General features: G+C 46.0%; 1 protein-coding gene and 1 long non-coding RNA gene across 4 annotated transcripts in view; one reads left to right on the plus strand and one right to left on the minus strand.

Moving 5' to 3' along the window:
• HCFC2 (host cell factor C2) overlaps positions 1 to 2,698 on the minus strand; it is a 34,553-nt gene extending 31,855 nt beyond the window's left edge. For both annotated transcript variants that reach the window (XM_044229153.1, XM_044229154.1), the window contains exons 1-2: positions 2,528 to 2,698; positions 924 to 1,072 (exon numbers count right to left, since the gene is read on the minus strand). In XM_044229153.1, the coding sequence (XP_044085088.1) occupies positions 924 to 1,072; positions 2,528 to 2,690 (312 nt within the window). In that variant the 5' untranslated portion in view covers positions 2,691 to 2,698. The remainder of the gene's footprint in view (positions 1 to 923; positions 1,073 to 2,527) is intronic.
• A 124-nt stretch (positions 2,699 to 2,822) lies between these two features.
• LOC122892519 lies at positions 2,823 to 13,920 on the plus strand. Of its 2 annotated transcripts, none has more exons than XR_006381411.1 (5): positions 2,823 to 2,987; positions 5,317 to 5,470; positions 6,248 to 6,338; positions 11,643 to 11,922; positions 12,170 to 13,920. It is a non-coding gene; the product is annotated as an uncharacterized LOC122892519 (long non-coding RNA). The 2 variants fall into 2 exon arrangements; XR_006381412.1 differs by lacking the exon at positions 2,823 to 2,987 and adding an exon at positions 3,008 to 3,094.
• The last annotated feature ends 35 nt before the right edge of the window (positions 13,921 to 13,955 follow it).

Consider the following 13,955-nt stretch of genomic DNA (forward strand, 5'->3'; position numbering starts at 1 on the left):
TCACAGCTTTCCTCAATAGCAACCTAAGCTCATAACAATAAACAGCAGTATTTCTAAAATATTTTTCAAATGAAAAATTAAATATACATAGCTTTAGGATTAAATAAAATTGATATATTCTTACTTTCTGAAATTAGGTAATCCATAGATACTATATATTTCAACCTTTAAGTAAGCATAAGTAAAGACAATCAAAACTCATGCTCTGGCTATGGATGCTCTATTTATCTAAAACTATTTATTTTTGAATATGTACAATTCATCTACACCTGTCAATTAGCAGATGTCTTCATGATAACAGCCCTGTGAACATACGCACACTTCAGAAATAAAAGTCAATCAAGGGCTGTCAGAGAGAACTCTGAGCATGGTTTAACAGAATCAAATTTATAAAGAACTTATGAAACTGTACCCTTTTTTTCCATGTATTTCCAGGAATAAAAAATAATGCTTATTAGGGTGAGGGTAACGATCTCTATAATGAAGGTAGAGGTTTGCAAAGTATGGTTTTGGGACCAGCAGCAGCACATGAGAACTTGGAAGGAATGCCAGGGGTGAGGCCTCACACCAGACAATACTGATTCAGAAACTCTTGGGGGCAGGGCCCAGCAATCTGTGTTTTCACAAGCCCTCTGTTGCTGCTAAAATTGAAGAACTAAGATACAAAAGCCTAAACCTGTAACATGTATAACTGATGCTAAGTAACAGATAGCTTAATGTTACAATTGTTATGCTAGGTATTGAAAAAAGACTCACATTAGAAACTCTGGCTTTTTAATGAAGTGGAAACATTTTCCTTGAAGCTTATAAAATGTGAAGTTCATACCATTTTAAACGTGCAATGAAATATTCTGCAATCTTTCGAAGAATTAGCAAGATCATTATTAAAGCTGTAGCTTGAGATAAACTTGAGACACACTTACTTGCAACTCGTATAACTCATTGCTGTATCTTCCATATTCAACCATTCCCCCAAATACTAATATTCTGGTACCATCACAGACAAATCCATGGGCAGCGCAACCTGGAGGGATGTCTCCTCTAACAGCTGGTAGGAACCACTGATTTGTAACTGGTTGCCAAAATAAAATGAAAATCAATTATAATAATAGTTATCACAAACTATGAGTATATACTCTATATTTATCATCTGTATCAGTGGTTATTGGAGATCGGAGATGACTTTGCCCCCAGGAGCAACTGGAGATGACTTTGCCTCCAGAAGCAAACTAAAAATGTGTAGTTGTCTAACTGGAGGCAGGGGAGAAATGCTCCTGGCAACTGGTGGGTAGAGATGAGAGATGCTGCCAAACACCTTAACAATATACAGCGCATGCTCTTACAATAAATAATTCTCCGGTTCAAAGTGGCCATAGTGCTGCTGGTGGTGAGTATCATCATCTCTATTTTACAAGTGAAAATCTGACATTTAAGTTGGGTAATTTTAGTGCTGATCCTGGCAACTGGCAGAGCAAAATGCAAACCAGGTCTAACTTTTTCCAAAGCCAGGATTTTTACCCTATACCAAATTGTCAAATAACTTTTAAACTATATACTAGAGAGCCAGGAGGAGGAGAGGGTTTTAAAAAAAAATGAAATTTCTTCTATGCCACTATTTTATTAACCTTAACATGACCACAGTGATTAAGATATTTGGTCAAAGTCATTGATCATGACATAGACCCAAAATTCAGTAAATTAACCTTACACCAAGGAAACAGCTTCCTCTTGAGAGCCGGAGCCTTTACAAGTTGGGGAAAATTAAATTCCACCCTCCTTTCTATCCCGAGGCACTCAAAGGCAGGGCCTCCCCGGCCAGGGGCACTTGGGATTTGCAGCGGTGCTCAAGCTGACGGTCCTCTCTCCGAGCGCCGCACAGCTGAGCTTCAGCACACACACCCAACTATGCCGAGACAGGCGCCGGTCTCACCAACGAACCACTTCCCCGCCAAAGAGGGTTACCAATGGGGTAAAAATCTTGACTGCCCCCTGTCAGTTACGGGCTTGTATTTGGGGTGAAAGTACCAGGCCTCTCGTTTTCCCTCCTCAGCACCCCCAGCCCTCTCCCCGCCCCGATTCGTTTCCTCCTAAGGAAAGACCACAGGCGAAGACGAGAAAGGCCCGGAGCAGCTCTGGTTTGGAGTTGGTTTTGGTTTTTGACAGGGGAGGGATCTTGGACCCCCGGAGTGGGCGAGACTTCGGGAAGAGGCCCTGGAGGGTGGAAACGGTCTCTCTCGCCCACGTCCGCCCGCAGGGCTTGCGGGGGGGAGGGGGTCCGGGACCGCCTGCCTGAGGGCCGGCGCGCCCCGTTCGGGGCCCGGTTCTGCACCGCGGGCCCTGGGGAAACGGAGCTGCCACCCAGGACACTGCTGAACCCCGGCGGCCCGGCCAAGCCGGACTCCCCGCCGCCCGCCTCAAGAGGCAGTGACCCGACGGTGACAGCTGTCAGGGCCTCGGCCGCCGCCTCGCCTCCCCTCCCCCTCCGCGACTCCCACAGGCGGGGCCGTAGAGCCGCCGCCGCGCCTACCCGTGTTGTAGACGTGCAGCTCGTCCGCGATGCCCTCGTTGCCCCCTCCAAAGATGATCATCAGCTCCCGGATGGCCACGGCCCGGTGTCCGTGCCGGGCGCGGGGGACCGGCCCCGTGAAGGAGGAAACCCGCCTCCAGTTGAGGAGGCTGGGAGCCGCCATCTTCCCAACCCCCGCCCCTCTGCCCACAATGCACCGCGCCCGCTCCAGCGCCGCGGCTCCCGGGGGAGGGCGGGGACCCGCCTCCAGCTGTGCGCCGGGGATGGGGGTCACGTGACCCCGGGCGAGGTTGGAGGCCCGTGGGGAGTCGAGGCGTCCCGGCAAGGGAGCCCCGCCCTCACCCCAGGCATAATGTCCGGGCCTGGCACCCTGGGCAGCGGGCCTTCGGGTGTAAAGACAGACCTACTGACCAAGTGCCCCCGCCCCACCCAGGGCCCCCGTTTGTATTTGCGCGAGAAGGTACAGCGTTTTCCTTTACGGTCACTTTAATTGAGCATCTAGGATGTGCGGGCGACTCAGACCCTTTGAACAGTTACAGAGCAACGGGGAGAAGAGCTCTCGCGGAGGTTCGAAGTGCCGGGAGCGCGGGGAGGAGGGATGGAAGTCGGCCTCGGCGGGCGGGTAACGCGCGGGCCCTGAGCGCCCGGGCCTCGAGGATGCCAGCAAATGCGGGAGGAGGGAGGCGCCTGCCGCGCGAGCGAGCGGCAGCGAGTGCGGCGCCCCGGCCGAGCCCGAGGACACCGACGGGAAGGTCGGAGCTGAGCCTGCTCTGGCAGCTCAGGCACTTGAGGTTTTGTTGGGTGTCGTGCCAAGAAGTGTAGCAACAGTTAGCCGCGAAAGGTTTTTTTGTTTCCGCAGGTGGGAAAACTATCTGTAGGTTTCCGTTTTATTACTACCTGACATGGGAGGGTCTTCCATTGCCAAACGCTGTCCTCATTGCCTTATGTGTATTAATTCATGATTCTCCCAACAAAATGGTAAAGTGGGTACTGTTATCTCCCTTCCGTGGTTGGGGAAATGAGGCACAAAGAACTAAAGTAATTCTCCTACGGACGCAGCAGAAGTGGATTGGGACCAGGATTCAAACGCGGGGCTTCTGATTTCCATAGTTCCTTTTTCTAACAACTATACAATAACTGCCTTTCCTCACAGTCATGTGCAACCCTATTAACGCTGAGCTGCCTTGTTATCTGGTCTTATAAAGCATTACACTGGAAGAGATACAATTCCAGAAGAAAAAAAATTTTTTTGAAAGCAGTTTAAATCCCTACCTCACACTCTCAAGAAGGTACCGACAACAAACAGTCGATTTCCTAAAATTCCTTTTTCTTCATCTCTTGCCATTAGCAATTTCTCTGCTAAGCCTGTAACATTCTCTCTCCTCCATCTTCCTCAGTCCTGAGCCTGCCTCTCTACCTCCTCATCCATCTAAACTTTCCTTTGAGAAGTGATTCCTTATAGGTTTAAAAGAAATTCTCTGTTCTTTCAGCTGCTGCTTCTCACATTTTCCCTCTCACCGATTACCCCAGTTTTGCAATATGGTCAAAGAGAATTTGGGAAAGGAGAGGGAAGATGGCTGGAAACAAAGGAGTCTATGAATATTTATGTATTAACATTTTTCTTTGTCTCATACATAAATGTTTCTGTTATGAAGTATGTATCTGAAACAATACTAGAAACATATTGGGACAAAGCAATGAGATTTTCATAGAACTTAAAATAATTTAATACAAACTGTACTTTCTTCTGAGAGTTTAGGGTTAAGATTTCTTAACTTTTATGAATGATGTAAGTAAATGGTAGCTGTGTGTGTGTGTGTGTGTGTGTATTTAATACCCTTATAGCAAAAGATGAAGGGCAAAATTGAAAGTTGTAACCCAATATTGATATTCAAATTTAAAGAATCAAAACTTGTCGGGGCAACTGGGTGGCTCAGTGGGTTAAAGCCTCTGCCTTCCGCTCAGGTCATGATCTCAGGGTCCTGGGATGGAGCCCCACATCGGGCTCTCTGCTCAGCAGGGAGCCTGCTTCTTCCCGTCTATCTCTCTCTGCCTGCTCTCTGCCTGCTTGTGATCTGTCAAATAAATAAATAAAATCTTAAAAAAAAAAACCCACAAACTTGTCTGTGATATGTGAAAGGCTGAAAATCCCTGAACTGGAGGAAAGATGAAGGCAAAACCTTATGAGAAAGGTGATTACAAATCATAACTGATTTCTCAGATAAGGAGGTGCAGGACAATGGAGGAAGTGTGTATTCATTTCCTAGAACTGCTGTTACAAAATACCACAAACCGTGGGGCTTGAAACAGAAATTTGTTGTCTCACAGTCTGGAGGTTAGAAACCCAAAAATCAAAGTGTCAGCAGGCCAAGATCTTTCTGAAAACTATAGGGGAGAATGATTCCTTGCCTCTTTCTTGCTTCTGGTGATGGCTATTGATCCTGGCATTTCTTGGCTTGTAGCTACATCTCCAGCCTTCATCATCACATGGTGGTGTCCCTGTGTATCTGTGTCTCTTCTCTTCTTTTAAGTTCACAGTTGTATCCTAATGACTTCGTCTTAACTTGATTACACCTACAAAGACCCTATGTTCAAATAAGGTCACATTCACATGTATTGGGCATTAGGATTTCAACATATCTTTTTGGGGAACACAATCCATAACAAGGTGCTTAATCCAATGGAAATTATATTTTACCACAGTAGCTTTGGCTCAACTCTGCTTAATGAGGAGTTTAGAGTAGGTCCCTGATTCTCAAGAAAGCTACCCTCAATCTTTGAAATTCTAGGAATGTAAGTTACCACCTAGGAGGAGACTGTGGAAAGGGAAGAGAGAGGCAGAACACCTGAAGAAGCCAACGTTTAAGAGGTAAAAACAGAAGGAGGTGCTCATGAAGGAAACGGAGAATGAGGAGCCAGAGGTCAAAAGGGAAACTGCTGAGGGTAAGAAGCCACAGGTAAAGGGAGTTTCATAGCTGCGGAAGTGGTAATCAAAGCCAAAAGCCATAGAAAGGTCAGATAAGAAAAGACAAGTAAACGTCTGTTGGATTTGCAAATTACGAGGTTATTAGTGGCCTAGATTAAAATACTGAAGTGGAAGGGAAGCCAGAGAAGATCAAAGAATGGGTAACAAGTAAGAAAGTGCAGGTAAGGTGTGTAGTCTACTTCTTACAGAGACTGGCCTGGGAAAGGAAAGAAAACAGTGGCTGGAGGGAGAAATGGATACAGGGCAAACTGTGTTGTTTTGCATGGCTGAGATGATCATGACTGTGGGCCCAAGAGGAAGGATGCAGTCTAAAAGCAGAGACTGAAGGAGCAATAGAGATATAGGGATGTCTTAGTCAGTTTGGGCCACTGTTAAAATACTATGGACTGGTGCTGGCTCAGTTGGTAGAGCATGTGACTCTTGGTCTCAGGGTTCAAGCCCTGCATGAGGTATAGAGATTACTTAAAAAAAAAAAAAATCTTTGGGGCACCTGGGTGGCTCAGTGGGTTAAAGCCTCTGCCTTTGGCTTGGGTCATGGCCCCGTGGTCCTGGAATCGAGCCCCGCATCGGGCTAACTGCTCAGTGGGGAGCCTGCTTCCTCTCTCTCTCTCTCTCTCTCTCTGCGTGCCTCTCTGCCTAGTTGTGATCTCTGTCAAATAAATAAGTAAAAGGTCTTTTAAAAAAAATACTACAGACTGGGTGGCTTATAAATAACAGAAATTTATTTCTCACAGTTCGGAAGGCTGGAAGTCCAAGATCAGAGGGCAGCACAGTCAGGATCTGGTGAAGCCCCTCTTGCTGGTTGCAGACTGCTGACTTCTCGCTGTATCCTTATATGGTGGAAGAGGTGACTCTCTGGAGTCTCTTTGATCAGGGCACTAATCCCATTCCTGAGGGCTTCACCCTCATGACCTACACACCAAAATACCAAAGGCCCCACATCCTTGGGGGTGAGGATTTCACCATGTGAATCTGGGAAGGGGGCACAAACATTCATAGCAAGAGAATATGACATTTGGAAATGCTTTTTGTTACAAGTGGCAGAATATCCATCACAGTGGCTAAATGATAAGGCTGTTCATTATCTCACACAAGAAATCTGGGGTTAGTTCAGTGCTGTCAGGATTCTGGTTAGTGGCTCTGAATTTCTCTTGGCCTTTCCTTTGTGGTCATAAGAATGTTGTTGCAGCTCTGGGCACTGTGTCCTCATGTTACCATGCCCAAAGATAAAAATCAGGAAGACAGCCAAGATGGGGAAACAGAACTCCCCTTTTACAAGGAGATAAAGCATCTTGCCTAGAAATCATCCAGCACACTTGCCTTTGGATTTCATAGACCAGAACTAGGGCATTTGGTACATTAAGATTACATTCACTATATTCATGGAAATACCAAAACAATGGCTTTAAAAGTGTATATTTCTCCCATATACATGAATTTTGTATTTGTATTTGTAATTTGTATTTGGAGGTAGCAGTCCAAAGCTGGCAGGCATGGCAGCTGTGTTTCACCAAGTTGTCAAGAATTTGTAGGCTTTGTGGATTGGAATTCCTCCTTCCAACTCATGAGCCAAGATGGCTGCCCCAGCTCTAACTGTTGCATCTACATTCCAGCCCACAGGAAAGAGTAAGGGGAAGGAATGTTCTCTTCTCCAGAACACATTCTGGAGTTATATATATTCTTTCTGCTTATACCCCATAAGCCAATATTTAGACACAAGGCCACAGTTAGTTGAAGAATGTCTGGGACATGTAGTTTTCATTTAGAATGGCCATGTTCCCAGCTAATGTTCAAGGTTCCACTCCAGAGAAAGAAGAAGAGAACAGACTTTGAGGTTCATCTTGCAGGAAGGTGGCTACAGGAGTCTGGGAAAGTCATTGTTTTTGTTTGTCTGTTTGCAGCCTCAATAATGTGAAGCAGGCAAGGAAAAAAGAAGTTGGAAATGAGAGTTGCTTGAGCTAACCAACTAGACCTCCCTCAGGGAGAATTGACAATGGAGCAAGATTCTGAAGGATCAAGAAAAGATGGCTTCAGAAATACACATGGATTTACATGTGCACTAGGGTTGACTATGTTATGTTTCTATACTATAGATTATAGATTATGTAAATATTTCTATAAGTATATATAGAAAACAGAAAGCTCTCATGGGTGGTGCTGCTCTAGCCATTCAAGGTTCCGTTAGAGGAGGTACCTTCATCTCTCACTACTTTCTCCCCTTTACTCTTGCTCCCCCATACCAAACACCCATCAGGTATCTGGACTTGCAACATTGCAAGGATGAAGGTCATGGGATTTAGAATATAGCCATTTGCTAGCTGTTTCATCTTGGTCAAATTATTTATCCTCTTTGAGCCACAGATTCTTTGGCTATAAGATGAGGATAATAATAGCATCTATTTCTTAGAGTTGTTTTGAAGACCAAATGAGATAATGTATGTAGAGTCCTTGCTTTGTACGGTAGTATAGTTCTTTTTTTTTTTTTTTTGGAAGATTTGTTTATTTATTTGAGAGAGGCAGGGAGGGGGAGCTCAGGGCTTGATGTGGGGCTTGATCCTACCACCCAAGAGATCACAGGCTGAACCAAAACCGAGAGTCAGACACCCAACTGACTGAGCCACCCAGGTGCCCCAGTAGTGTAGTTCTGTAAAAATGACCACATAAGTTGCAAAGTGACCTTAAATTTCAATGGGAAAAATTAAGTGGTGCTGTGATCTCTAAATATTTTTGTCAGAATATTTAAAATTCTTCCTATGGTTTTAAATGCCTAGGAAAGGAGTGCCTGGGTGGCTCAGTCAGTTAAGCATCTGCCTTTGGCTCAGGTCATGATCTCAGGGTCCTGGGATCAAGCTCCACATCAGACTCCTTGCTAGGCAGGGCAGCCTGGGTCTCCCTCTGCCCCCTGCTTGTACTGTCTCTCTCTCTCTCTCTCTCCCTCTCTGTCAAATAAATAAATAAAAGCTTTAAAAATAATAAAATAAATGCCTAGGGAAATGAGAATACTAGTAGACCTAGTATTTATTTGCTATACTGTAATTTGAATCATTAAAGACATTGAGAATTAAATGTTTTGGGGGGGGTTAGATTTTTTTATTGTTTGTTTCAAACTTATCAAAGAGTGGGGTACCTGGATGGCTCAGTTGGTTAAGTGTCTGCCTCCTGCTCAGGTCATGATCCTTGGGTCCTGGGACCTAGACCGACATTGAGTTCGTTGCTCAGCGGGTACCCTGCTTCTCCCTCTCCTTCTGCTCCCCCACTACTGCTTCCTCTCTCTCTCTCTCTCTCTCTCCCTATCTCAAATAAATAGATAAAAAAATAAAACTTATCAGGAGTAGTTTGAACAGTGCTTGCCTTTCTGTCATATAACTTACTGTACAGAGTAAGCATCTTTTATCTGCCTTGACAAATTGCCATACTCCTTTCCAGGTTTGGATCAGCTTTCTATATTTTATTCTTTGGACTTTCAACATCAGGAAATATCTTTGAGGGTTCCTTTAAGATGACTTTTTAATCCACATCTCTTCCCTGGGAACATCATCCTTTTCTGCACGACCACTTTCTACATTTATGTTCAGAAAGTCCCCTTTACTAAATTCTTGCGCTGCATATCTAGAGTTGCATAGGGACAGTGCTATCCCACAGCCAGCTTTTTTCTCTACCTCCATTTACCTTGGATTTGAACTTCACTCAGATCATTACTGCTTTTTGTTTCTTTGCTACCCTATTATCTTTGTCTGCCAGTTCTCTGTCTTATCCATTTTTATAAATATCACCAGACTCTTGTAAATATCCCTGGGGGAATTAAGGAGGCAACAGGACCCCATGCTTTGTCTGTATATAAACTGAATAAAAATGTCCAGTGACCAGTCACTGGCTGACCAAAAGACTAGTGACATGGTTGGTCACAGATCCCAGTTTGGATCTGTTATTTGCCTAGTAATTTCATAGACTAAAAAGTTAGCAGCAGAGTTTGTCCTTAGACAAGTACTCACAGTTAATATACTATGGTAATAGAGGTGAATTGTGCTGTTGAGGGCCTGATGTCATTGAACTAAACCATGAAAACTGAGATCTGTGCTGTTGCCGTGCAAAGCAAGGCCCGTGCTGCACTGAGTGAGGCCTGGCAGGTAGTTAGTCCTTAGGAAGTAGTAGATGGTTTTACTTGTATCATCGTTGGTCTTTTCATTTTATGACTCCTGTTTCTCCTCTTCCTTCTGAGCAGCAGGCCACTGAGGAGTCAGCCAGAGAGGGAGGGGCTAGTGCTGGGAGGTGGCAGACAGTGCTGTTTCCAGCCAAGCACATAAATTGCCATGTCCAAGGGATCCCTTAATCTCAGCTGAGGATTCAGGCCAAGAGCTTCTTGGCAGAGGTCTGGGAAGGAGTTTTGGGGAGTGCCAGCAGGTGGTCCGGACTCAGCAGCAGAAAGGCAGGGCCGGCAGGTCTCCTGAGATGCAGATGGTGTCTGAGAGGTCTATTCGGAGATCCCAGGGCTCTGGCCGCCGTGGGTCTTGGCTAGAGCTGTGGCCAAGGCCGGGTGAGGGCAGCTGGCAAGAGCAAGCCAGGACTCTGGGCCAGGTAGAGCCTACACCAGTTACCAGAACAGGGCACCGGTACATCAGTCAAGGAAGAAAAATACTCATCTGAGTGAGTGCAGGCATAATTCCTGCAGCTTAGGGGGTAGTGGAGAAGAGCCCAGAGCACCTCCACTTGGGTCAAGAAGGTGGCCCATCATTGAGCCCCATCAGGAAAAGGAGAGGGAACTGAGACTTCTCTAGTTATACTTCCTGCCCCATGAGGGTGACCTTGGAGCCCGGTCTGGGGAAATAAGTGATAATCGAGGTTGTCCGCCCGACCCAATGTAGTGATTCATTGCTGCTCTACAAAACGTCTTCCTTCCTTCCAGTCCATGTATCAGCCTTAATCGATTTTATCTGAGACCTTATCTACAAAGCAGTATACTCAGCCAAGGCAGGCCCATTGAGTAAGAAGGAATGATGAACACTTGGCTCTCAAGTAATAAAAACTAAACACATAATAATAATGACTCAGATATACACTGTGTGAGCTAATGATACTGCAGATATAAGATGCATATAGGGACGCCTGGGTGGCTCATTTGGTTAAGCAGCTGCCTTCGGCTCTGGTCATGATCCCAGCGTCCTGGGATCGAGTCCCACATCGGACTCCTTGCTCGGCGGGGAGCCTGCTTCTCCCTCTGCCTCTGTCTGCCTGTGCTCGCGCTCTCTCTCCCTCTCTCTCTGACAAATAAATAAATAAAATCTTTAAAAAAAAAAAAAGATGCATATAAATCCCACAGGAGGGGCACCCGGGTGTCTCAGTGGGTTAAAGCTCTGCTTTCAGCTCCGGTAGTGATCTCACAGTCCTGGGATTGAGCCCCACATCCACCTCTGTGCTCAGCAAGGAGCCTGCTTCCCCCTCTCTCTGCCTGCCTCTCTGCCTGCTTGTGATCCCTCTCTCTGTCAAATAAATAAAATCTTAAAAAAAAAAAAATCCCATAGGACCACATTCAGGCATACAACTGAAACTTGACCAAAGTGACATACCCACACAACGACTTGTTTTCCTCATGTGGTTTGATGTTTCAGAATACTTAGGGCAGGGCTTCTCTGGTGACTCCCAGGGCCAGCATGGACTTCGGTTCCTGCTATGTTCTTGCTCTGCTCTCCCTAACATGTGCAGGGTTGCTGAATCAGACAACGCCAGGAGACCCTACCGCATGGTACAAGGATATTTTCTATTTGCTTATACAGATCTACTCGCCACGCTTCTTCCACCTGTTCAGTGTCCTGAGAGGCTGACTTAAAGATAGGAAGTCACTTGACCTGCCCTGCCCTCTGACTTCCAGTGGCGTTTGGCCAGTGGGAGGCACCACCACTGGAAGATGGCAAACTTGGGGCCACTAGCCCCCCTAGTCCCTTTTGTGTGGGTCAGCACTGTCTGTTCCTGTCGGGTAGCCCTGTCCATTTCAGCTTTCTTTCCCCATCCTAGTAACCCCTCCCTTGCCATAGCCTTCAAAGTTATAGGTGGTCATACCTTCCTCCAGTTGCTAACACCGCCGTTCTGCCCCACTCGTAATCATGTTTCCTTAATATCCACCTTTTCAAATAGTGCCTTTTTTCAGAGTCTCCACCATTAGCCTTTTCGAGGGAGCCGTCCATATCCTGCCAGGACCCTGACCAGTTCAACACTATAATTTAGGCATAGCTGGTGTGGCCGTACAGCAGCACAGTGTGACCCTTTCATCCCCAGAGTTGCAAGATGGATAAGTCCGCCTCCAGGTATCCAGGCTAGATTTCAGACTGGAAGAAATGCAAAAGGCACCAGACGGCTATTTGCCAGGAACACAATAGCCTGTTAAGAAGTCACAGACAGCAGGATGTCTGAGGAGGTGAGTATTTGTAACTGGGCCATTGCTGCCCCCAAATGAAAGTGTGTTTCTAGTTCAAGGGAAGAAGCAGAGAGTGGTATTAAGTAGGCTACTGGCAGTGTTTGCAACATCATATCACTCTCTTGGACTTTTTAAGAAAAAGCTACAAATAACCTACTGTTGTAAGTCCTTTCGCTAGTTCATACCCTGAACTAGGGGTATCTTCATCCAACAGTAAAAATACAGTAGTCCCCCCCCTTCTCTGCAGTTTTGCTTTCTGAGGTTCTGTGACCCTGAGTCAACATAGTCGGGAAGTGGACATCCCCCTTCTGATGACGGATGGTCGGAAGACGATGTGGCCGAACACTACGTCATAATGCCGGCACCACTCACGTGGCTTCATTCACTTCATCTCATCCCATGGTCATTTGGTCATCTCACATCATCACAAGAAGAAGGCTGAGCACAGTACAATGAGGTCTTTTGAGAGAGAGACACCACATTCACATAGCTTTTGTTTCCAAAAAAAAAAAAATTTTGTTTTATAAGTGTTGTATTTTATCATTATTGTTGCCTCATGTATAAATTATAATTTATTATCGGTATATATGTGTAGCAAGAAAAATATATAGAGGGTTTTGGAACTAGCCAGGGTTTCAGGCACCCACTGGGGGTCTGGGAACAGACTCCCCGCCGATAAGGCGGGGGTGACTGTGATAACTTCCATGTATTGAGCTCTTACTGAATGCTTTACATGCGTAATATCTTCTAACCCTCACCGGGAGGCTTCCCACTCTCTAGCTGCAGAAACCACAGGTGAGTGGTTTTGAGTGATGTGCTCAGTATAATGTCTGAGCTAACAGTTGGGTATGTCTGTCTGTCTCCAGAGCCCTTGCTGGGAGCCACCATACTTCTCACAGTGTCCCTTAAAACCTGTGTCCCTTTCTCTTCTCATTTCTTCCCCAGGGAAGAACCTGTGTACATGACATGGAAATCTAGGTCATAGGTGATAAGCCTTTCCCAACCTCAGAACATGACCCACTAGAAATAAAGGAGACAGAATCCCAAGTTGGAGACAGTAGGTAAATGCGCAGAGAGATTTGGGTCCATATGGAAGTCAGTATGAATAGCAAGCAGACTCTATGAAAACGAAATAACTATTATTTCAGTTGTGAGTCCCCCTCTGGGATAATTTGGCTGTCATACTCTCTGAACCTACTTAGTCACCAGCTCTCACGCATTCAGGCATTCTGCTGAGCAGATGAGAGATGCAAAGGGGGAGAAAACCCGGTCTTCAGAAGAAGCTAGAATAGGCAGGAGTCAGCTTGGAGGGCTTCCCACTGCAGTGCTTTGGGACACGTCTGACTGACTGTCCCGCTGCCCCTGATAGCACATGCTTCTGGAGGGACAGGAAATATTGCTATCTTTGCTCATGTGAGGGCCATGAGGACAGGCGCTGGAGTGCTCAGTGTGTAGTACTCAGCGTCACCGCTGAACCTTCTCACTTCCTGCAGGCGATCTGTGGATCAAATGGACTTGCCACAACCAAAGATAAATACAGGATCACTATGTCTGTTAGCGAACACACTGGGTCAAGTTGCACTTTCAAACAGAGTCCACATCCTGGGAGTAAAGAGAAAAGTGGAATAGCAGAATGTTCAGCCTGCTCCAAAGAAAAATGGCACACTTGCTGAATCGTCCGAGGGATTCGGGATAGAAATATGTAAGAGAACACCACCAGAGCAGCGGATAACTCCATACAAACAGGGCCCAGATGCTGGACGCCCCCAGCTGAAGAATGCCGAAGCCCTGGGCGTAGTTTCACCCATAGAGTTGTACCTAGAGATCCTCGTATGGGAAGCATGCCTCAAGTAAGGAACAGGCGTGAAGTGCTGATGGCAATTCCAGTCCTGGCTTCCTCAAGTTGGTGACTCTAGGACTCTTAGGACTCTAACATTCTTTTTTTTTTTTTTTAAAGATTATATTTATTTATTTGACAGACAGATCACAAGTAGGCAGAGAGAGAAAGAGAGAGAGAGGGGAGGAAGCAGGCT

Source organism: Neovison vison, chromosome 12 (assembly GCF_020171115.1).
Source record: "Neovison vison isolate M4711 chromosome 12, ASM_NN_V1, whole genome shotgun sequence".
NCBI lineage: Eukaryota > Metazoa > Chordata > Mammalia > Carnivora > Mustelidae > Neogale > Neogale vison.